Source organism: Oryctolagus cuniculus, chromosome 2 (genome assembly GCF_051225735.1).
Source record: "Oryctolagus cuniculus isolate XC-2025 breed Fujian yellow rabbit chromosome 2, ASM5122573v1, whole genome shotgun sequence".
NCBI lineage: Eukaryota > Metazoa > Chordata > Mammalia > Lagomorpha > Leporidae > Oryctolagus > Oryctolagus cuniculus.
This window is the reverse complement of record NC_142868.1, coordinates 92,468,625-92,493,223: the sequence shown is the minus strand read 5'-3', so window position 1 is coordinate 92,493,223 and position 24,599 is coordinate 92,468,625. Positions and strand designations below refer to the sequence as shown.

The window sequence follows — 24,599 nt, the reverse complement described above, 5'->3', positions numbered from 1 at the left end:
GTCATCTACTACTTTTAACAAGGAGGATGTTTAATTCAGTTTCTAGTCACATGTTACCTATTTCCATTTGAGACCTCATTGGAATTATCTTTGACAGTCACATTTCTAGAAATATTCTACTCATGATGACATATAGAGGGGACTTACCCTTCTCTCTTCCTAATGGAGTACTAGCAATCTGTGGTATCTGAACCCCACTCTCGATCCCTTTGTTATTTGGAAACAAAGGGCACCCTTTCATCTTTTTTAATATCCTTTTTTTGTTTAGATTTTAAAAAGTCAAACCTTCCCAGCCGGCGCCGTGGCTCAATAGGCTAATCCTCCACCTTGCGGCGCCGGCACACCGGGTTCTAGTCCCGGTTGGGGCGCCGGATTCTGTCCCGGTTGCCCCTCTTCCAGGCCAGCTCTCTGCTATGGCCAGGGAGTGCAGTGGAGGATGGCCCAGGTGCTTGGGCCCTGCACCCCATGGGAGACCAGGAAAAGCACCTGGCTCCTGGCTCCTGCCAGGATCAGCGCGGTGCGCCGGCTGCAGCGGCGGCCATTGGAGGGTGAACCAACGGCAAAAGGAAGACCTTTCTCTCTCTGTCTCTCTCTCTCACTGTCCACTCTGCCTGTCAAAAAAAAAAAAAAAAAAAAAAAAAAAAGTCAAACCTTCCTTCCCTATTGATTGATCACTGAGCAGACAATCATTAAGTTCCCCATTTGTCCAATTTCTAGGACATTTAAAAAGGCATTTAATAATAACTTTGGAAATTCAGCATGTTACCTTTTTTTTTTATTTGACAGGCAGAGTTAGACAGTGAGAGAGACAAGGGAAAGGTCCCACCTTCACTGGTTCACCCCCCAAATGGCCACCATGGCCAGCACGCTGTACTGATCTGAAGCCAGGAACCAGGTGCCCCTCCACCCCGGTCTCCCATGCGGGTGCAGGGGCCCAAGCACCCAGGGTATCCTCCACTGCCCTCCCGGGTCAGAGCAGAGAGCCAGACTGGAAGAGGAGCAACCGGGACCAGAACCCAGTGCCCACATGGGATGCCAGGGCCACAGGCGGAGGATCAGCCAAGTGAGCCACAGCACCAGCCCCCAGCATGTTACTTTTAATTATGCCAATTTAAGCGGATCACTTTTAATATATCTTAATAAAGCTATTGTTAGTGTGGGATATAATTTCATTTTGAAACAGTTGGGGGGCTGGCACAATGACACAGTAGGTTAATCCTCCACCTGCAGCACCGCCATCTCATATGTGTGCTGGTTCTAGTCCCAGCTGCTCCTCTTCCAATCCAGCTCTCTGCTATGGCCTGGGAAAGCAGTAGAAGATGGCCCAAGTCCTTGGGCCCCTGCATCCACATGGGAGATCCAGAAGAAGCACCTGGCTCCTGGTTTGGATCAGCGTAGCTCTGGCCATTGTGGTCATTTAGGGAGTAAACCAACGGAAGGAAGACCTTTCTCTCTGTCTCTCCCTCTCATTATCTCTAACACTGTCTCTGAAATAGATAGATTAAATCTTAAAAAAAAAAAAAAAAAGAAAGGGTTGGTATAACATGAGGTAGGGCCTGCAAAAGCAAGAGTGACACACAGATTCTCCCAGAGTTAGCAAACTGACAGCATGGAACATCCAATTAAATATGAATTATTTCCAAGTGGTTGATCATATAAACATAAAGATAAAGGAGAACTATTGCATGGTGCATACTCTTATTAAAAGTTTATATTGTATTCACATTCTTCTCATCAGCACATGGAACATTTTCTAGAATAAAACACATATTAGGCCACAAATCAAGTATCAGCAAGTTTAAAAAGATTTAAATCATACCATGTATCTTCTCAGACCATAATATCTTCAGCAAATGTCACTAGCAAAACTAGAGATATATATGTGGAAGAATGAAATTAGATTCATACCTCTTATTACATACAAAAATCAACTCAAGATGGATCAAAGACCTAAATTTAAGACCTGAGACTAGGAAGTTGCTGGAAGAAAACATAGGGGAAACAATTGCAAGTCATTGGTTTGGGGAACAACTTCTTGGACAAGACCCCCAAAGCACAGGAAACAAAAGCAAACCTAAACAAATGGGACTATATCAAACTCAAAAGCTTTTGCATAGCAAAGGAAACAATCAATAAAGTGAAGAGACATCCAACAGACTGGGAATAATATTTGTAAATAACTGTTCTGACAAAGGATTAATATCCTGAATATATCAACTTAAAAACTCAGGTAAATGTAAATCAAAATTACAATGAGATATCACTTGTGGGGAATCCCACAGGAGTCCCAAAAATAAAGTCACAGATCACTGCTTACCTGACCAGCAGAAGGAGGTGAACTGTGGAAACTCCACAGAGAAGCCTTCAGTCAAAAACTACCACTATCCACAAAGTGAAAATAAAAAAAAATGGAGTCATTCATGTCAAGCCACAAACTAATGACATCATTTATGTCAAGCTCAGCACTTGCCAGAAAGATGCTCCTCATCAGACTGAACAGGCTTCCCTGGGCAGTCTGATAATGTGTGTGCTATGGATGATAACCTTGAGTTACCTTCCTACTTGCATAGTGATTGGACGCAACCTGAGAATGAGCTGGAACCACTGGGTCCTAAACCACGGATTGGTGGCACCCCGGGAAACTCCGAGAGGGAGCACAACCGACTGGGGGCACCCAAATTGAACAAGCAGGAGAGCTGCCAGGAAAATTAGGATAAATGGAGAGCGTTTGGCACTGCTCTCCATCCTCTCGAGGATCATGGCCCAGTGTGTGCGAACCTCTGGATCTCCACACATCTGGAGCTGAAGAGGCAGCCTACTATTCTGTGAGGAACAGGTAACAGCACAAACCAACAACGGATAAAGGTCCCAGTGTGTGTGAACCTCTGGATCTCCACTTATTTGGAGTCGAAGAGCCAGCTCACTAGCCTCCTTGCTAAGTGACACAAGGCGACTACAGGATCAAAACTCCAGTGGAGATGCTGGCTCGCCGCCATGCCTTGACCCCTTATCAGCCTGCTGCCAGACCTGACTACAGAGCCAGACCAGGTGTCTCAGCAGAGGACATAAACTCCTCGCCTCACTGTCCGCCTGGGAACTCCGAGGCCACTGCCCAGAGTGACAGCCATCCCACAACTTCCTGCCTGTAAGTGACTGATCTGAGATCCATCTTTGCTGAGACATTCTGGACTTTGAACACTGACTCTTTTTCATGACCTTGATGTGAGCCTTGAAAATGCAGCTTTTATAAATTACATTAGTCATATGTTATATGAATATGCTTTGACCCTATGACTAAAAATAATGTTAGATACCTTGCTGTACATACACTATTATAATTGGATAGCCCTCAAAGTTACTTTAACACTCTATACTGTGATCTGTGGATTAATGAATAAGCTCAATTAGTATTATTGATATTAATGGTATCGATTCCAGTAGTTCTTTAGTCATTAAGGAAATGATGTTATTTGGATAGTTAAGTGTTATTGTAGTAAGTTAAATAATAGTTAAGCTATAGATTGGACTGTTAAGTATATTGATAAGTATATTGATAAGTATGGATTGATAAGTATATTTATACTTTTAAGTGTTCGGAAAATTGATACTGATAAGTGTATTGACCTCAATGAAGATGATGATGAATAGCGTAATAAAAAACACTTGGGATGTAAGCTATAAAATCTTCCATTGTAAAGGCAGTCTGTGTCCTTGTGTTCCTTTATGCCCATGCTCTGACACGTCGCTCTTAAGCCCTGTCGAGCTGCATGAGAGCAGGCACTCGAGACATCACTTCACCCCTGTCAGAATGGCTAAAACTGGAAGCACAGAGGGAGAAAGGGAAAGACTTATACACTGTTGGTGGGAATGTAAATTAGTGCATCCACTGTGGAAAACAGTGTGGAGATTTCTTTAAAAAAAAAAAAAGCTAGAAATAAATTTTCCATATGATCCAGCAATTACTCTACTGGGTATATATCCAAAAGACTTGAACACAATGTATCAAAGAGATATTTGCACCACTGTGTTTATAGCAGCACTGCTCACAACAGCCAAAATTTGGAGCCAACCAAGCTGTTTATCATGAGAAAAATGGATAAACAAAAGGTTTCATACATGCATGCACACACACACACACACACACACACACTGACACAATGGGATATTATTCAGCTATAAAAAAAATGAAATTCTACCCTTTGCAGCAAAATAGATGCAACTGGAAGACATGACATTGAGTCAAATAAGCCAAACCCAGAAATATAAATACCACATGTTTTCTTTTATATGTGGGATCTAATATTTAAAAATAAACAAGAAAGGAAAAAGGAAAAGAAGTATCTGTGTGTATCAATATCACTGTAAATAAAGCTTTATAAAACTTTGTCAAACCAATGTTTGAGAATATCACACAACTCTAGTTTTGATAATCTGTAACTGCTTTACAATTTACCGTATATGAGTGAAAAGGTCACTTTCCATTGAATTATTATTTATAGCTGTTGTGTATATTCCCACTAAACTAGCTCCTTTGTGCTTTTTACTTGTTAAACTTATTTGGTGAAGTATTAAGCCTTTTTTCTATAATGTAATTTTAAGAGATATCATCTATAAGTTTTTAAAAAAGGTAGAAGTCAAAAGGATGGGAGTGGGAATGGAAGAGGGGGAAGGGGCCATCATGATATTCTTAGAATTGTATCTACAGATCACATTGAATCTGTTAAAAACTGATTAAAAATTTTTTTAAAAATATGGTATTCATCTGAATTACATTTTCCAAAGTTACTTAAAAAGTTCTTCCTGGCACTTGAAAATTCTGATGGTCATACATTCAGGTGGGCCTCTTACTACTGCAGTTATATGAACTTGCAGTTAGATGACCTACCTTACTTCCTTCAACTTAACCCTGGTCCTGGGAGAACCCTGGTCTTTGCCATCTCCATAAATTTTGCATTTGGGCAATCCTATCCCTAAACTCCTTCATCTTGGACAGAAACACGGTCTTACATGCTGATAAATATCAAAATAATTTTCTGGACCCTGTTGTTAGCTGCCAACTCTTTCTGCTGCCTGTGTTCTGCAGCGTTAGTCATGCCACTAAGGAAATTTAACAGAACTTAAGACACTAAAAAATATTATTCTGTAATTACGTTGTCTTCTGGATTTTCTTTTGTGCTAGATGATGAGATCTTCTCAGGAACTGTGATCTGTAGAAAGTTCTTATGAGTACCTAAAAGTGAAAACAAATCATGTTAGCTTTATACCCATGATCTTACATTATCCAGTTCTAAGTCAGATTCTGCATCTGTTCTCTACATCAGCAGATAAAGTAATCCATACGTCTTTTCCTTTCTACTGTCTTCTAGTTGTCGTTACCCACAGATTTCTGGCCCTGCATCAAGATCTCAAGTTTTTACTTTCTCTCTGTGTATGTGTTGAGTAGCTGGACCACTCAAGGAAGTCAACACGAGTGCCAAAGCGCGGTGTAGACGAGAACACGAAGGATCCGCCGCTATCAAGGGACAGCTTCTTTGTGGGGACACAACTATTCCTACAGCAGAATTTTGTGTATGGGAAAAAAAAATACATTTCACGTTTGCCCATTCCACAGCTAGGAAAGCGTCGCAGAGATGGGGAAAGCTAACGCAGCACAGAACCAACGCGGCAAAACTGAGTCCCAAAAGGACGGCTCCCTGACGCCAACAAAGATCCCTTCAACAGCCTGTGCTTACTGAAACGGGCGTGCAGACCGCCAAATCCTGTGGCAAGCACCAGAAGAAGGAACATGGCTCCGCTGTTCCTGGAGCGCCGCGGGCCGGAGTAACAGCAGTTGAGGCGTTGAGGCGGCGCATGCGCACTGTGGGCGGGGCCGTGCCCGTGGTGGGCGGGGCGGGGGAAAGCGCGCGCGTGGCGCTCTGGTCCACTGGGGACGCAAGTGAGGCGGCGCACGGCGCGCATGCGCACTGTGGGCGGGCCGTGCCCGCGGTGGCGGGGCCACGGAAGAGCGCGCGTGGCGCTCTGGTCCGCTGGGGACGCAAGTGAGGCGGCGCACGGCGCGCATGCGCACTGTGGGCGGGGCCGTGCCCGCGGTGGCGGGGCCACGGAAGAGCGCGCGTGGGCTCGGGTCCGCTGGGGACGCAGGTGAGGCGACAGGCCTGGCGTGCTGGCCGGTCCCGGGCCACCGGAAGAAGGCTGGCAGCGAGCGTCAGCACTCAGGAAAGGCTGCCTGGTGTTTAATTCCCCCGGGAAAGCCGCGTCTTTTATGACCCTCGCGTTTAAATTTCTAGTTATTGTGAGGAAAAGGAGCTCATATAAATATGGCCAAGTTCTTCTCCGTTACGTTCATGTACTAGTTGAGTGAGAACCTTTATTTGGTTCACTCCCCAATTGGCCTCAATGGCTGGAGCTGGGCCGATCTGAAGTCAGGAGCCAGGAGCTTCCTCCAGGTCTGCCACGCGGGTGCAGGGGCCCAAGTACTTGGGCCATCTTCTACCGCTTTCTCAGGCCACAGCAGAGAGCTGGATAGGAAGTGGGGCAGCCAGGACTAGAACCGGCGCCAATATGGGATGCCAGCACCACAGCTTTGCCACAGCGCTGGCCCCACCCTCGTTTTTATTTTAATTTTCCATTTTAAAAACTACCTGTCAGAAGAGAAACAGTTGGAATTTTTTGAGATCCGTCGGCAGTCTTTTCAGAGTGTATCCCAAATCATAGTAAAATACATTAAATATAATAATATACAGCCACACTCCCTCATTAACTATTATTTTTGCTGCAAAAATGCTGACAGCATGTTTATAAACTTGCTTTGAAATTACTTGAAAAGTGGCCAGCGCCGCGGCTCACTAAGCTAATCCTCTGCCTTGCGGCGCCGGCACACCGGGTTCTAGTCCCAGTCAGGGTGCCGGATTCTGTCCCGGTTGCCCCTCTTCCAGGCCAGCTCTCTGCTGTGGCCAAGGAGTGCAGTGGAGGATGGCCCAAGTACTTGGGCCCTGCACCCCATGGGAGACCAGGAGAAGCACCTGGCTCCTGGCTTTGGATCAGCGCCGTGCACCGGCCACAGGGCGTCAGCCGCAGCGGCCATTGGATAGTGAACCAATGGAAAAAGACCTTTCTCTCTGTCTCTGTCTCTCACTGTCCACTCTGCCTGTCAAAAAAAAAAAAAAATTTACTTGAAAAGCTATGGGAGGTTATTAGCAGAACAATGACGCCTTATCAAAGCATGTGGGTTTGAGTCCTATTATTTCTTATTCCAGCTTCCTACTACTGTGTATCATTGGAGGTGGCAGATTATGCTTCAAGTACTTGCTATCCATGTGGGAGCTCTTGCCACCCATGTGGGAAGCCTGGATTTAGTTTTAAGCTCCTGGATTTGTGCTGCACCAGCCCCAACTGTTGCAGGTATTTGGGAAAGTGAACCAGTGGGTTCATTTTTCTTCATTTCTGTCACTATTTTTACCAACGTGTTTCAAATAAAATGAAGTAATATAAATGTAAAATTGAAATAAAATATGTGCACTTGAACAAATTACTGAAAACTTAAGACAAAAATTTTTTAGAGAAGTAGAGCAACAATGACTCAAATGGTACCATTTTTATCCTCCGATTAGGAAGGGTAGAGGAAGTGCCAAGAAAAGAAATGTGTACCCTATATATAATTTTTTTTTTTAATTTAAAGAGATGGAAAAAAAATCTTAGCAGTACTAGATGGAAGACACATTAAATTCCATTACCAAAAAGTAAATGACTTCTGATCAGAAATAATGAAATTCAGAAGAAAAGAGATAAAAGGCACTGAAAGGAGAAGCATAGCATTTACAGTTCTAGGCACAATAGCTTCATCTTACCAAATTTAAGATAAATAAAAACTCTCCATAACTGATAATAAAAATCTTAAAGATTTTATCACAATAAGAGCACACTGCAAGGAATACTAAAGAATGTCATTTGAGCTGAGGGAAGTGATCTCAGATGGAAGTGCACATCTACAAGAAAGGAAGAGCCACAGAAAGGGCAGACATGTAATTGTAAATGACTGTACATTGTTTGAAATGCTACTGTCTGTTTCAGGTGACAATAATATGTATAAACAGAATTTATAACATACATAGAATTAAATGTAGTAGCACAAGAGAGGAGTACATGGTGATAGGAATAAATTGTTTTAAAGTTCTTTTGTTGCATGTTGAGTAGTATAATATTAATTCAGAGTAGATTCTAAGTTTGGGATCCATACTGTAATATCTGGAGTAATTACTAAATACTAGTATTTTAAAGGAGAGTTAATCCTATAAGAGGGAAAAAATAGTGCTCAATTATCTTAAAATAAGTACATGAGGTATTAGCAGACATGAAGGGGTCCATTTGTTTGTGGTGGCATAAATCAACACTGCTCAGAGGGAAGCTTGGCTTGTGACAGGTAAGACAGGAAGAGACATTTGCTGAAAATAAATGGCCTCACTGAGAAGGAGTTTTTAAGAGATTTTTATAACAAGTATTAGAGGAGCATCAAGCATGTTGAAAAGGGGGAAAGGGAGGGCCTCCCTACTTTCAATATACACCTTTATATATCATTGCATGTATAAACATTTGAGAGCCTGGTTTCTTGTCTGGCCCTTCTTGCTACAGTGTTGCAAGACAAGCTTTCCTGGAACATCCTCTGAAAAACAGTAAACTATCTCAGATTCCCTGCCTGTATTTCAGTGAGGCACTGTTCCTTACAAACAGTAAAACAAAAGAACCAACAAATGGGGAGCGATATAAAAATAACAAATAATACCCTTAGAATCAAAAATATCAGAAATTACATTAAATGTAAACATTCACAAACACTCGAACTAAAAAAAAATTGTCAGACTGTATTTTAAAAAGTACAAGACCCAACTGTATACTGTTTATATCAGATATAGCTTAAATAAAAGGGTGTTTCAAAGAGTTCCTAGAGAAATACAACTAAAAGAAAAGCTTGTTTCAGTGCAAAAAATTTTAAATGAATGCATAGATTTTTAAACAATTTAATGCCAAAATACTGACCATTCAGTGAACTGAATAAACTATCCAAAAACAAATTGAATTCTTTAATAGTTAAGTTGAATCTATCATTTAAAATCCCTCCTAATCTTTAGTTCCAGAGAAATTCATTGGTTATTTTGGCAAAACATTTAATGCACAAGAGCTGAAAAATTATTCACAAATTCTTAAAGAAAATGGCAATGAAAGAACTTATTTCTAATTCATGTCCTCACACCAAACTCTGATATTAGGCTAACCTTTGAAACAGAACCAAGCGCAAGCCCTCTGGATCCTTTGAAGCTTCCAGTCTTACAGCCCTGTGGTAGAATCCTCTCTAAGGACAGACAGAGAAAAAAAAAAAAAAAAAACAAACTCACCTTGGAAATGGAATGTGGTCATTATCTGCTTGCCTATGAATTCTTCAACTGTAGCTACTATCTGCTACATTTTCAACTTTAGGTTACACTTGTTAGTACAGAGCAATGGTGTTAACCATTGCCAGACAGGGTACAGCTCCGTATGTGTGTGTGAAAAAAATCATCGTGACAAGGTATGTAAGCACATATTGTATCAATTCCTGTGGCTGCCATAAAATAGAATATCCAATCAAATGTATATATGTGGTTATGTAAGGGGGACAAAGAAGCTAAAATCATATACAAAGAAATATCTCTTTATTCAAGGCTCACACTTTTGATAAAAATACAACTAGGCCATAATAATAATAATACTGCTTCCAGGCCTTGGTGTCTCATCTCTGTTCATGTATACTGCTACAGCCCTATTCATCTGGATAATGGGCAAGGGAAAGTTAAGGGGTATAGAGTCCCAGTTTGGCAAGTACAGTTACTGAAGGAAACACAGCCTCCCACAGAAGCTCGGATGCGGACACGGGGAAGGTAAGGTGAGCAAACATCTGTATTCACTAGGCCTGCTGGCAAGCCACGTCTGGGTAGGAAGGTGATGGCAGGTGGCAGAAGAGCCATGGAGAAGACAAATGGGAAGAGCTCAAGGATCCCTGTAGGACTAGAGATGCCCAGGATGGACCACTGTCTTGAGTTCATGACTCGGAGATTGTGGGAGCATAGTCCATGGTTTGAATTCTCAATTGGAAGAAGTGGAAAAGAAAAACAGACATGTAGGCGTGAAAGTTGGTCCACATAGTTTATTGCTTCCTTCAGCTGTGATCAGGGTGGGAAAGGCAGAATTTCTATTTCTCTGACTCACGGTATTATCCACTGTCTTCTGAAGGAATTACTCATTACTGTGGAAGAGGGGAAAAACACACATGGTCAGTAAATTCCTTTTCCTGCAAAGTACACAGGAGGGGTACAGCATGGTGAAAAGCTAAGTTAGGGTTTTCTGTGATTTCTGGGAACTACCATTCTTAACCAGAAGTACTTAAAATGAGAAAACAACATTATTCACATCTAATGAATTCTTTATAAGCATTAAGATTTGTGATTTATAGAAAGTTAAATACATATTAATTTTACTTTTCCCATACCTGAACAAAACAATAGTTTTTGGTTTTCATGTTACAAACAGGTTTTGGCCACTGAAAAAGTCATAGCCCTGAAGTATTGTGCCTACGGTGCCTAATGAGTGAAAAAACCCCAGTTACAAGTTTGTTTTATAAGCTAATCATAGATCTTGCAAATTATTAAGTTCAACTCTAATTCCATTGTAGCAGTAGGAACAAGTTCCCAAAATACTTGAGAACTTCACTAAACCAAACAAAAACAAACCAAGTGATTTAAATATTGATCAGTTTCACATCAGTGAAGGTTGATAGGCTACTTATGGGTGAAATACTTCACCCATTCACCTAATCATTCAATACTTAGGAATTAGTGAAGCATAAAAGTTTTACTGTAAATTCAAATGTATTCCTATTTTAAGACACATTTGTGTCTCTTGGTAATCACTGTGGCTCACTTCAGGGCCTCAGAGTCTTCTGACTGTCTGGGGTGGGTCATTGCAGAGTGTTCTGTGCTCTCATTGAGGACTACATAGATCCTTTGTGCACTTCATGCACCTGTTTGCGTGGGGGTTGTAGCCACTGTGGGCTAACCCCACGAACTGATCATCTTGGAAGAGAGGAGGTGAGGCTGTGACTATGCTATCAGACATGATCCTACCCTCCCCCTGCTAACAATAGAGGAGATCTACCATGCCCAATATGGATGTCATGTTGCATTCACACCCCACTACTAGCACTGAAAAGAGTTTCCTGGGCCCAACCAGCACATGCCTTAGTTTCACTAAACAGAGGGAAGTTAATAGCAATTAATGCCCAAATCAAGAAATTGGAAAAGCATCAAATAAACCATCTATCAATACATCCAACAGACCTAGTTAAAAAACAGAACAAAACAAAACAAAACCAACAGCAAACCAGGGACCAGAGCCGTGGCTCAGTAGGTTAATCCTCTGCTTGTGGTGCCGGCATCCCTTATGGGGGCCGGTTCTAGTCCTGGCTGCTCCTCTTCCAATCTAGCTCTCTGCTGTGGCCTGGGAAAGCAGTAGAAGATGGCCCAAGTTCTTGGGCCCCTGTACCCACATGGGAGACGTGGAAGAAGCACCTGGCTCCTGGTTTCAGTTTGGCGCAGCTCCAGCCATTGCAGCCATTTGGGGAGTGAACCAACGGAAGGAAGACCTTCCTATCTGTCTCTCCCTCTCACTATCTGCAACTCTACCTCTCAAATAAATAAATAAAATCTTTAAAAAAAAAAAACCAGCAAACCAAACCCAAAATTAGTTAGAGGGAGGAAATAATTAAAATTTAGAAGAAAAATAAAATAAAAACAAAATAACTATAAAAATAATCAGTGAAATGAAGAGCTGGTTATTTGAAAAAATAAACAAAAGTGACACTCCATTGGCTCAATTAATCAAAAAAAAAAGGAGAAGGCTCAAATCAATAAAATCAGAGTTGAGGAAAGAAATGTAACAACAAACACCATAGAAATAAAAATAATCATCAGGAATTACTACAAAGAGCTGTATGCCAACAAATCAGGAAACCTAGAAGAAATGGATAGATTCCTGGATACATGCAACCCACTTAAATTGAGTCATGAGGACACAGTAAACCTAAAGAGACCTAAACAGATTGAATCAATAAAAAAAGATTCTCCTTAAAGGAATAGCCCAGTATCAGAAGATTTCACTGCTGAATTCACTAGACTTTTTAAAAAAGAATTAATTCCAATTCTTCTCAAACTATTCAAAAGAATTCAAAGGGATGGAATCCTCACAAACTTTTTCTATGAGATCAACATTTCTTTAATTCTAAAACCAGAAAAAGATATGTAAAGATAGAGAACTGCAGAAAAATAACCCTGATGAGCATAGATGCAAAAATCCTCAACAAAATACTAGCTAATTAAATCCAACAACACATCAGAAAGATCATTTACCCGAACCCAATGCAATTTATCCCTTGTATACAGGGATGGTTCAACACATGCAAATCAATATATATGATACATCACACTAAAAAGCTGAAGAATAAAACCATATACTTATCTCAATAGATGCAGAGAAAGCATTTGATAAAATACAACATCGTTTCATGATGAAAACCTAGGGCAAATTGGGTTTAGAAGGAACATTCCACAACACAATCAAGGCAATATATGACAAACACAGTCATCCTCATTGATTGAGGAAAAGTTGTAATCATTTTCACTAAGATCCAGAACCAGACAAGGATGCCCATTTTTACCATTATTATTCATAATAGTTCTGGAAATGTTAGCCAGAGCTATTAGGCAAAAAAAAAGAAACCAAAAGAATACAAATTGTAAAGGAGTATGTCAAGTTAGCCCTGTTTGCAGTCAACATTTTATATAAGGGGAAACAAAAGATTCCAATGCGACATTAACTGGAACTCCTAAGATTTAGTTTGGTTAAGTTTCAGGATATAAAACCAACACACACAAAAAATAGCCTTTGTATATACAGACAGTGTAATATCTGGGAAAGAACTCGTAAGATCAGTCCCACTCACAACAGTTAGAAAAATTTAAATACCTTAGGATAAATTTAACCAAGGATGTGAAAAATCTCTACAAAGAAAATTATAAAACCTTAAAGAAAGAAATAGAAATAGACAGAAAAAAAATGGAAAGTTCTATCATGTTTATGGATTGGAAGAATTATCCAAAAAATGTGCATAATACTACAGAAAGCAATTTGCAGATTAAATTCAATCACAATCAAATACCAGTGACATTCTTCTCAGATCTAGAAGAAACAATGGTAAAATTCATATGCAAACACAAGAGAACCTGAATAGGTAAAGCAATCTTAAAGAACAAAACCAACGCCTAAGGAATCAAAATACTAGATTTCAAGATAAACCACAGGGTAACTAAAATGAAAACATCCTGGTATTGGCACAATAATAGGCATGTGGACCAATGAAACAGAACAGAAACCCTTGAAATTAATCCACACATCTATGACCAACTAGTCTTTGACAAACACACTAAAATCAATCCCTTGAGAAAGGATGGTCTCTATAACATATGGTGCTGGGCAAATTAGATCTACATGTACATAAGTTCTAAAAGAAGACCCCATACCTGACACTTTATACAAATGTGAACTAATAATGGATCAAGGATCTAAATGTATACTGTTTACCATCAAATTACTATAGGAAAACATAAGGGGAGCCCTGCAAGACATTGGCCATAGGCAAAATGTTCTTGCAAATGACCCCAGAAGTATAGGCAATTAAACCAAAAATAGAGAAATGGGATTACATCATACCAAGAGCCTTCTGCATTGCAGCTGACAGAGTGGTAGGAAATTATTTACCAGCTGTGCAACTGAGAAAAGATTAATATCCAGTATCTATAGACCTCAGGGAACTCAACAACAAGACAAACACTGTTAATTAATGGACAAAGTACATGAACAGGCAGTTTCCACAGAATGAAATACAAATGGGCAACAGATACACAAAATAAATTACCAGCCATCTGGAAAATGCAAATAAAAGCCACAATGAGGTTTCACCTCACCAAAGTTAGAATGGCTCTCATACAGAAGTAAAAATAATGATTATAAATGCTGATGAGGATATCGAGAAAAAGGTACCCTGATGCACTTTTGTGAGAATGTACACTAGTACAACCATTATGGAAGGCAGTATGGAGAGTTCTTAGAAATCTGAAAAACAGATCTACAATATGTAGGCAGCCTTTGGACAAGTCAAGGCCAAGGGAGGATGTTGGTCAAAAACATTCTGTGGAAATTGGCTGATGTTGCATAAAAGCAGATAAGCTGCTTGTATGTGTTGATGCTGTTGACCTTTTGTGCTTCTTTGATGTGCAGCCTGTTTTGTGTATGAATATTGCTGAGAGGTGGAATAAAAGAGCCTTGATCAGCCTTTTGTCTTGGCTCCATTCTCTGCCCCCTTGTCCCTCTCTTCATTTCCACTCCCTCCTTCAGGTTCTGTTTGTCTGGTGCAGCAGGCCCGCACAACAATATGACTCAGCCATCCCATTCCTGGTAATTTATCCAAACAAAATGGAATCAGCATAGGAAAGAGTTATTTGTACCCCATGTTTATTGCAGCTTAATTCACAATAGCTGAGATATAGAATCAACCCAGATGTCTATCAACTGATGACAGGATAAAATAAATGTGGTATATATACAATTTGGATACTACTCATGTAAAAAAGAATGAAATTCTGTCTTTTGCAGCAAAATAGATGCAACTGGAAACTATTATACTTAGTGAAATAAGCCAGTCTCAAAAAAGACAAATAGAATATTTTCTTTGATGTGGAAATTAATATGCAACACAAACAAATATGTATAAATGAAATGTCATTTTTAGCCCTTGTCTATACTTCTGTGGAACTATGGTGTTCCTGCTTTTTACTGGTTGAACATTTTGATCAGTGCTGAGTTACATCTATGAACATAGAGTGGACTAAAATTATGTCTTTGCAAAGCTGATGAAGAGATGGCAGGGAGGAGAGAGGGACAGTGGGGTGGGGGAACAAGGGAGTGAGGGAAGTTTGATTGTCTTCTATGGGATGCATAAAATCTGTTCTGTTCATTTTAATTAAAAATAAAAATTAAATTAAAAAAACTAAAAAAATTAAAAATAAAGATAAAAGAATCAAACGAGGAAATATTTCCTAATATACTCACCTACTTCCGGTTGTTTTGGTGCTTTCCTCTGTTTCTGATCTAAAAATAATAAAATAATACTCTTAGATTGATAAATATAGCTTATCAATATCATGTTGTATTTATTTAGTATGGCAACTTCTTTCCCTTAAACTTAGTAGTGAACAATAAATATTTGCCAAATTTCTAGTTTTATACTCATTTTTACCAAATGCCAACATCAAATTCTTTGGAACCTCTTCTATATTCTATCTGTGGATTCCCTATTTCTAACCTCCAAATAACCTGGGAGAGAAAAATAATTATTTGCAGGCAAATTAATCAAAATTAATTCAAAATAAGTTAATACAAATTAGTGAGAGAATTCAGTAGTGACAGTATCATAATTTTAACATTCCCATAATCTATATACCTCTGCTATATCTGCAAAACATGTATTTTTGCAGGTAGTATATATTGATTTATATAAATATATAAATATTAATAAAATATTTGTTTTATTTACATTACATATTATGTAAATACACATTTATATATTTACATATAAATATATAATGCAATATATTTATAATATAAAATTTAATTATATACATACATTTATTATATATTTCACATAAAATATATTATCTGCAAAAAGTACAAATATTTTTATATATTATAGATAATATATATTAGTGTGTATTCTATAGGAGTTGGCTACCAATATCTTCCACTGAATTTTCAACAGAAAAGCATTCTCTCTCTATATATATATATGTGTAAAAACAGTAAAATACAGAAAAATTAAATAGGTGCTATAGTAGTAAAACACTGTATCTGCCTAGCCTGCTAAATTGAAATGAAAGAGAAAAAAACAAAGATTTTCTCTATCTTAGAAGCAAAGCTAAATTAATGGGTTAACATTATAAATTATATACTTTATAATTTTTATATGTAATAATGTATAAATGTATAATGCTTTATACGTTGTCCTACAAATTATATCTTTGTCCATTCCTCAGTCTATATGGACACCAGGCATTTTTAGAAGAGGGTGATGAGGTTTATCATATGATTAGAGATTATGTAAATAGACACTCGGAATACTTAAAACACAAACTAATGTGTGCAAGGTGTCTGGCGTGTAACAAATCTTCCCAGTCAGGTGAATCAATTAATTCACAAGCATATTGGGATTCCACTCCCAGGCGAGGTTCACCAGTCCCAACAGAGTGGGGCTGGGGAAGTGGCACGTCAGAGGTTGGGAGGGCTCCTTTTATAGATACTGGGCATGGAGTTAAAGGTTGAGGCAGGTCTGATCCTCATTGGTTGACCTTTAGGCACCCACAGGGACCTTGACAAGGACTTTGGGTTCTCGGAACGGTGGGTAGGGACTCTCCATTCCCAGAAGTGTGGGCCTTCTCTCCTTGCGGATCCCAAAGCTACCAATGTGTGTATGTGAAACTGTAGAGTAATAACTCATTCAATAAACAAATATTTATTGAGCATTTACTCTGCAGGATGTCATCTATAAACGGAGGAACAAAGTAAACATGGCCATAACCCTTTAGCTGTTTCAGAGTATAAATGCTACTAGGTGTTGAGTAGAAGTATTGCAGTGCAACAGCTCCCTGAGTGACAAGTGATAGATACTACAAGTGAAAAAAGAAAATGAACTTCCTTTCTAATACTTAGTTTATAGATAATAAGCAACATCTTGGAAAGGGTGGTTATATCAGGAGACATTCAGCAAGGACAGGGAGGATGTACGGAGAAATGTTGTTGCTGTCCTAACAGATGGAGTGACTTCTGTCAGGAAGGGGGACACTTTATAATGTGGCATGGCTTAGGAGACAGAATGTGGCTATAGCAGATATTCAGGAACAGCAGTATATTGATGTAACTAAAAGCCACTTCCTGAAAACTTTACAAGGAAGAAGAGTAGAACTGTAAATATTTGATAATTTCAGAAGTGTCATAAAGCTATTAACTGTGTGATTTGGGAAACTAAAAATTTAAGAGAATTCAGAGCACCCTTGTTAACACAATTATGAGCTGTTTAGGTTCTGTGAGGAATTAAATGCAATCCAAATACAAATTAATATTTTCCTTTATGGATTTCAGCAATGCAAAGAGATGCAAAAATGTCCAACTTCTGACTTAGTTTCATAAACCAATTATAAATACTTTGTCTCTTATTAAATTTTCCCTGTGTCGTAAGAGTAGCCATTCAGTAAAAGTTTTGTCAACTGGGGGCCAGCATTGTGGCATAATGCATAAAGCTGCCACCTGTAATGTCAACATCTCATACTGGCGCCAGTGCTAGTCCCAGTTGCTCCACTTCCAATCAGCTTCCTGCCAATGGCCTGGGAAAGCAACATAGGATGGTCCAAGTATTTGGGCCCTCGCACCCTTGTGGGAGACCCAGATGAACCTTGTGGCTGCTGGCCAGTGCTGTATCTGACCTGGGAAAAGCAGCAAGGATGGCCCATGTATTTGGGCCCCTGACATCTGGGAGAGCTAGATGAAGCTACTTGCTTCTGATTTTGTTCCAGCCCTGCGCTGGCCTTGCAGCCATCTGGGGAGTAAATGAGTGGATGGAAGATCTCTCTATCCCCTACTCTGTAACTGACTTTCAAATATAAGTAAAGAATTTTTTTTTAAAAAAGTATTTCCTAAGTTGTCTATCTACTGGTTTCTGCTCGGGTACTATTTTCTGACTTGGAAATAAATAAAAATTATGCCTAAAGGTTACTATGAAGAAACCTGTCTACTTTGAGAATGAAAAATGCAAGATGCAACTTTTTTTTTTCTCTTTATCACTGCTAAGCACGGAATACAAATTTGATTCTAAATTCCTAAATCTGGCCCACAGTGTTCAAGCTAGCTTTTTACTTCATGACATAGAAATTGCCACACTCTACAGATTCAAACTGAGTTAGTACAAAGGAAATCTGGAAAACTGAAATGGCAGCATAAATTTCCCCTTCTCTCCCACACAATACAAAAAAAGCTGAAGAAAAAAAAGCGCATAAGTTAACACAAAACTCAGATTGACAGTCAAAAAAGTTAAGAAGATGAAGAAATTAGAAGCTCCAAAGCAAAGTGGGAGCTAAAGCTGAATGCCCTAAGAGATGCAGTTCTCACAACCCCAGCTTGGAAGGAGTAGAGGGCATATGCTTTCAAGCTGGAACAGAGACAGGGTGAAAAGGCCTGGTATCTGCACCTTCATAGTGTCCTCCTTTGCTACCTGCTATACAGGCCCTTACCCAGAGTTTGCTGCCCCCGCTTCCCCCGGGGAGATGAGAGGGTAAAGCAGGACAATCATAGCTTTGTTAAGGATATTTCAGAGCAGATGGATCAGGCCCACATCTCCAAAGCTTCACCACCCTTCTTGGCTACTTGGTACCTACAGTGATTCCTCACCTCCTGACCTTGCCTCCTCCCATCTTCCTGTCACTCATACTTAAAATGGAACGGAAAAGATGGTTTATTTTCTTTTTGGGAGGTTGGTAAGGGTATTTTTTTATAAACAACAGGTTACTTATAGTTGTTTGAGAAAGTATTAGAACATAGGGGCCGGCGCCGCAGCTCACTAGGCTAATCCTCCGCCTAGCGGCGCCGGCACACCGGGTTCTAGTCCCGGTCGGGGCGCTGGATTCTGTCCCGGTTGCCCCTCTTCCAGGCCAGCTCTCTGCTGTGGCCAGGGAGTGCAGTGGAGGATGGCCCAAGTGCTTGGGCCCTGCACCCCATGGGAGACCAGGAAAAGCACCTGGCTCCTGGCTCCTGCCATCGGATCAGCGCGGTGTGCCGGCCGCAGCGCGCCGGCTGCGGCGGCCATTGGAGGGTGAACCAACGGCAAAGGAAGACCTTTCTCTCTGTCTCTCTCACTGTCCACTCTGCCTGTCAAAAAAAAAAAAAAAAAAAAAAAAAAAAAAAAAAAGAACATAGGAGCTAAGCTAAGTAATTTGGGAGTTATTTTTGTAAAAGTAAGTTTACAAATACTAAATGTAATTGCATAATGAAATAAGATAAAATGTAAAGTATCCAGTGTTAAATACTGATCTCATGCCTGAGGCAGACTTAGATATTGAGTATTTAATATTTGGTAGATAAGAACTTTCAAAGTTTTTTCAATGTTTATACTAATTATTATTATTACTCATCAAAATTTTTACAAAATTTAAAAGGCAGGTCTAAAAGTAGCTACCTTTTTTTTTTGAATAATCTAACTATAAAAGAATTTGGATTAATCTTCAGGTTTTCAGGACGTGAAAGATATATAGAGTACCCACGAATATGTTTTTTTAAAGATTCATTTATTTATTTATTTGAAAGGCAGAATTACAGAAAGGAAGAGGCAGAGACAGAGAGAGAGAGAGAGAGAGAGAGAGTGAGTGAGTGAGAAGTCTTCCAAATGCGTTTTAACACATTTAAGATGTTTGCTAACAGGACAGAAATACTTTCAACTTTTGTACCAAACAAAATATCCTAAGCAAATACAGAAGGTATTTTGGGTCAGGTTGCTTCCTGGTAAAATAAAGCATCATGACAATTAATTTTTAAAAGATTTATTTATGTATTTGAAAGCCATAGTTAAACAGAGAGAGGAGAGGCAGAGAGATAGAGACATCTTCCATCTGCTGGTTCACACCCCAATTGGCCACAATGGCAGGAGCTGTGCTGATCCGAAGCCAGGAGCCAGGAGCCAGGAGCTTCCTCCAGGTCTTCCCATGTGCATACAGGGGCCCAAGGACTTGGGCTAACTTCTACTGCATTACCAGCCATAGCAGAGAGCTGGATTGGAAGTGGAGCAGCTGGGACTCGAACCTGTGCCCATATGGGATGCCAGCATTGCAGGCTGCAGCTTTACCTGCTACGCCACAACACCGGCCCAGCCAATTAATTTTAAAACTAATTTCTAAAAGCATTCAAAAACCTACTCTGCTTTGTGGTTGTCAAACACATATAAGGATGAAGACACAGAAAATTTACAAAAACAAAAAACTGTGAAATTATTCCAACAACTACAAGTAATAATAAATTTGAAAATTAAGAAATTATTGCTATTACTTAGAAAATATGCCTTAGTTTACTCTCAAATTCACTTACCTGATTGACATATAATGCTTGGAATTTGTACCTAAATTATTTAATAATATTAATAGATCATTACTTCTCTGGGTGGACATGTTTGCCACCATTTTGCAAATAACCCTAAAAATCACTTTATAGGTTTTTTCACAATTTATGACTGACTGATGCATGAATTTACAATCTGTTCAGTAATTTAGATGACATAATGACCAACAAATGGAATAATCTGATAACTGCTTACCACACCATTCTATTCATTAGTAATACTAAGCCAAGTATTTTTTTCTCTCTGTCTCTCTCTCTCACTGTCCACTCTGCCTGTCAAAAAAAAAAAAGCCAAGTATTTGATAAATACTCCACTTAAAGGGTTATATTTTTTCACATATGTGATTGAGAAGCAAAAAATGAGGTTTATATTATCAACCGCATAATTTTTCTTTTTTTAAAAATCGCTTCATTGATTTGGGGATTGGTTGGTACAAAAGAGAGAATTAAGAGGAAATGTACAGTAATCAATGTTGTTACAATTAAGAATATTATTATTAATTTTTGCTTTACTTTTCTTTAGTACATAAACTAAAACCATTAACTTGAACTTGAGGTATTATATACAATACATGCAGACTATGTAAAATACTCTTCATAACATTATATTTTAAAATTTCAGTAACCAAACATAAATACTGATTTGTATTTGGATTTAATGGAATAAGATAACAACCTTCAACTAGGGAGGATTATACTGAGAATAAAACTCTTATAGAGCCGGCGCCGTGGCTCAATAGGCTAATCCTCCACCTTGCGGCGCTGGCACACCGGGTTCTAGTCCCGGTTGGGGCGCCGGATTCTGTCCCGGTTGCCCCTCTTCCAGGCCAGCTCTCTGCTATGGCCAGGGAGTGCAGTGGAGGATGGCCCAGGTGCTTGGGCCCTGCACCCCATGGGAGACCAGGAAAAGCACCTGGCTCCTGGCTCCTGCCAGGATCAGCGCGGTGCGCCGGCTGCAGCGGCGGCCATTGGAGGGTGAACCAACGGCAAAGGAAGACCTTTCTCTCTGTCTCTCTCTCTCACTGTCCACTCTGCCTGTCAAAAAAAAAAAAAAAAAAAAAAAAAAAAAAAAAAAAAACCTCTTATAAAAATGCTTTGATCCACCTTTGTATTTATCTCACATTATACAATGTTCTCAGAGAATTCATTATGATTAAAATGCTGATTACAGCTTTAGTAACTTACTAATGAGAAAGTAAATTGGAAGGTGATACTTTATCTTGGTTTTCAAATAAGTGATCATAATTCTTTTTCTCAAGTATTTTGTACATATTTATTTTGGCTTTTTATTAAAATAAGGAGAATAGTTTTCTTTTCTATTTACATAAAGGGAACATGTTAACAGCATAATGACCCTTCTCACCATACACTCCTTCCCTCTATCCCTCAGATCCCCCCTCTTCATTCTTTTCTTACAATTTTTACAATGACATGGTTTCAATTTACTTTATAATCACAAGGTTAATCCTCCACTAAATGAAGAACTCAACAAGTAGTAAGTAGAATACCCAATGATCCTCAGGGATATGGACAATAATCAAATATCAAAATATCAATTTTGCTCACATACACTACTGTTTTTTGAACTGTATGTATTAGTTACCATAAATAAGGGAAAACATGATATTAGTCTATTTGGGACTGGCTTATTTCACTAGGATAGTGGTATCCAATTGCAGTTGCTTTGTTGCAAAAGAAAGGATTTCATTCTTTTTTATGGTTGAGTAGAAGTTCATCATGGATATATACCACAATTTCTTTATCCAGTCGTTAGTTAATGGACATCATGGTAGATTCCATATTTTATCTATTATGAATTCAGCTGCAATAAATATGGGGGGTACAGATAACTCTTTTGTATGATGAATTCATGTCCTTTGGGTAAATTCCCAGGAGTGGAATTGCTAGGTTATATGGTAGATCTATTTTCAGAGGAATCTCCATACTGTCATCAACAATGGTTGTACATGATGGTTGTACCCACCCAAAATGCATTAGGGTACCTTTTTCTCACATCCTCACCAGCATTTGTTATTTTTTGACATTTGGATATAGCTATTCTACCTGGATAATCACAATAACCTTAGATAACCTTCACAGAAAATTCCCTGACAGCTAGTGATTCTTAGCATATTTTCATGTGTCTGTTGGCCATTTGTATTTCCTCCTTTGAAAAATACATTTTTGGCCGGTGCCGCGGCTCACTAGGCTAATCCTCCGCCTTGCGGCACCGGCACACCAGGTTCTAGTCCCAGTCGGGGTGCCGGATTCTGTCCCGGTTGCCCCTCTTCCAGGCCAGCTCTCTGCTATGGCCTGGGAGTGCAGTGGAGGATGGCCCAAGTGCTTGGGCCTTGCACCCTCATGGGAGACCAGGAGAAGCACCTGGCTCCTGGCTTCGGATCAGCGCGGTGCACCAGCCGCGGCGGCCATTGGAGGGTGAACCAACGGCAAAAAGAAAGAACTTTCTCTCTGTCTCTCTCTCTCACTGTCCACTCTGTCCACACACACAAAAAAATACATTTTCATATCTTTTGCCCATTTCTTAACTAGATTTGTTGTTGCTGAGTTTCTTTTTTTTTTTTTAAAGAAGAGGTTTATTTATTTATTCGAACATCAGAATTACAAAGATAGAGGAAGGGAGGGGAAGAAACAGGGAAAGAGAGAGAGAGAGAGAGAGAGAGAGAGATCGTCCATCTGCTGGTTTGCTTCCCTGATGGCCTCAATGGCCTAGGGCTGGTCCAGGCTGAATCCAGGAGCCAGGAGCTTCATCCATGTCTCCCATGTGGGTGGCAGAGCCCCAAGCACATGGGCCATCTTCTACGGCTTTTCCAAAGCCATTTAGCAGGTAGCCAGATTGTAAGTGGAGCAAAAGGGACTCAAATGGCACAGATCTGGGATTCTGGCATCACAGGCAGCGGTTTTACCTGCTATGCCACAACACCAGCCCTTGTTGAGTTTCTTAAGCTCCTTATATATACTGGATATTAATCTTTTATCAGATGTATAATTTGAAAATATTTTCTCCCATTCTCTCAGTGGCATCTTTATGTTGTTGAATGTTTCCTCTGCAATGAGGAAGCTTCTTAGCTTGAGGTAAATCCATGTCTATTTTTGCCTTTATTGGCTGTTTCTGGGGTGTGATACAAAAAGTTTTTGCCTATGCCAATGTCTTGCAGTGTATCCCCTACATTTTCCTCTAGTAATTTGATGGTTTCTGATCTTAAATGTAGATCCTTGATCCATTGTGAGTTGATTTTTTTTTTAAATAAATTATACAGTATTGGCAAGATGGCGGAATAGGAAGGGAGCACACTGATAGTCTGGGGAGAGATAGTTTAATAAAAGTGGAGATACTGCAGGTTCAAGGAAGAGTAGGGGAGGAAACAGCAGAAGAAACTCTTCCGGAACGCGTGACTCACAGCGGACCTGCGTGGAGAGCATGGGAGCCCACAGTTCGGGACATCAGCGGCAGACTCAACACACCAGCGCTGGAACGCGAGGTGAGCCGAACCTCAATAGCCCGAGACACCGGCAGGCAAGCGGAGAGAGGAGACTAGAGGGAATGACCCCCGGGGGGGAAGTTCACAAGGCTAACTGGAAGAGAGAGAGAGAGAGAGAGAGAGAGAGAGAGGAAAAAAAAGGGTGACTAGTATGGACACGGGTTTCTCTCTCTCCACTCACCTCTCAAGGGTGAGCAAGACAAAGAGCAGGCGCCATCTTGGACATACGTCATAAGCAGAGCGACCTCAGGTCTGCACCGGCCCTGAGCCTAGCAGAAAAACCTGACTCTGGGCGGGGCAAATTAACAGGAGATTAGGACCTAGTAAATTTGTGGTGCTACTGAACTGAGACTGTGAAAAAAGAGATGGTGGGGGAGAGAACTCACGGAATTCACGTGAGCACTCTCCAGAGACGCTACAATTCCGTAACTTTGGCAACCCAGTGAGGGGCTGAAGGAGAATTTGAGCCCACTCTGAGGGCCGAACAGATTCCCTGTGGAGATCTTGGGAAAGAACTTCCAATCTCTGGCTCCTGTGGGTATATCATTTGCCTGCTAACTACCTCCAACTTCGTTCAGCTGTGCGGAATTACTTCCCTTTTGAATCAAAAAAAAAAAAAAAGAGAGAGAGAGAGATTTACCACGCCTAACCTGGGAGTGTCACCTTTGGCACACCAAACAGAGCTCTCAGGCCACACCCATCTCAAGCCCTAAGGCTCCATCAAAAACAGATAGTCCACTTAATCTAGAGTCATAGTATAACAAGAAAAAGCACCACAGTGAAGAAACCAAATATCTCCAATATGCC

The 24,599-nt window shown here is 40.0% G+C and overlaps 1 protein-coding gene and 1 long non-coding RNA gene across 2 annotated transcripts in view; both read right to left on the bottom strand.

Moving 5' to 3' along the window:
* Nucleotides 1-5,876, bottom strand: part of LOC103352159 (disintegrin and metalloproteinase domain-containing protein 5) — a 114,066-nt gene extending 108,190 nt beyond the window's left edge. The window contains exons 1-2 of the mRNA XM_051832399.3: nucleotides 5,733-5,876; nucleotides 5,151-5,230 (exon numbers count right to left, since the gene is read on the bottom strand). Of these exons, the coding sequence (XP_051688359.3) occupies nucleotides 5,151-5,230; nucleotides 5,733-5,787 (135 nt within the window). The 5' untranslated portion in view covers nucleotides 5,788-5,876. The remainder of the gene's footprint in view (nucleotides 1-5,150; nucleotides 5,231-5,732) is intronic.
* Nucleotides 5,877-9,766: 3,890 nt separating this feature from the next.
* Nucleotides 9,767-24,297, bottom strand: LOC149127899 (uncharacterized). Its single transcript, XR_016229132.1, has 3 exons — nucleotides 23,974-24,297; nucleotides 15,193-15,231; nucleotides 9,767-10,276 (listed from the first exon to the last, which is right to left on the bottom strand). It is a non-coding gene; the product is annotated as an uncharacterized LOC149127899 (long non-coding RNA).
* Nucleotides 24,298-24,599: the final 302 nt, after the last annotated feature.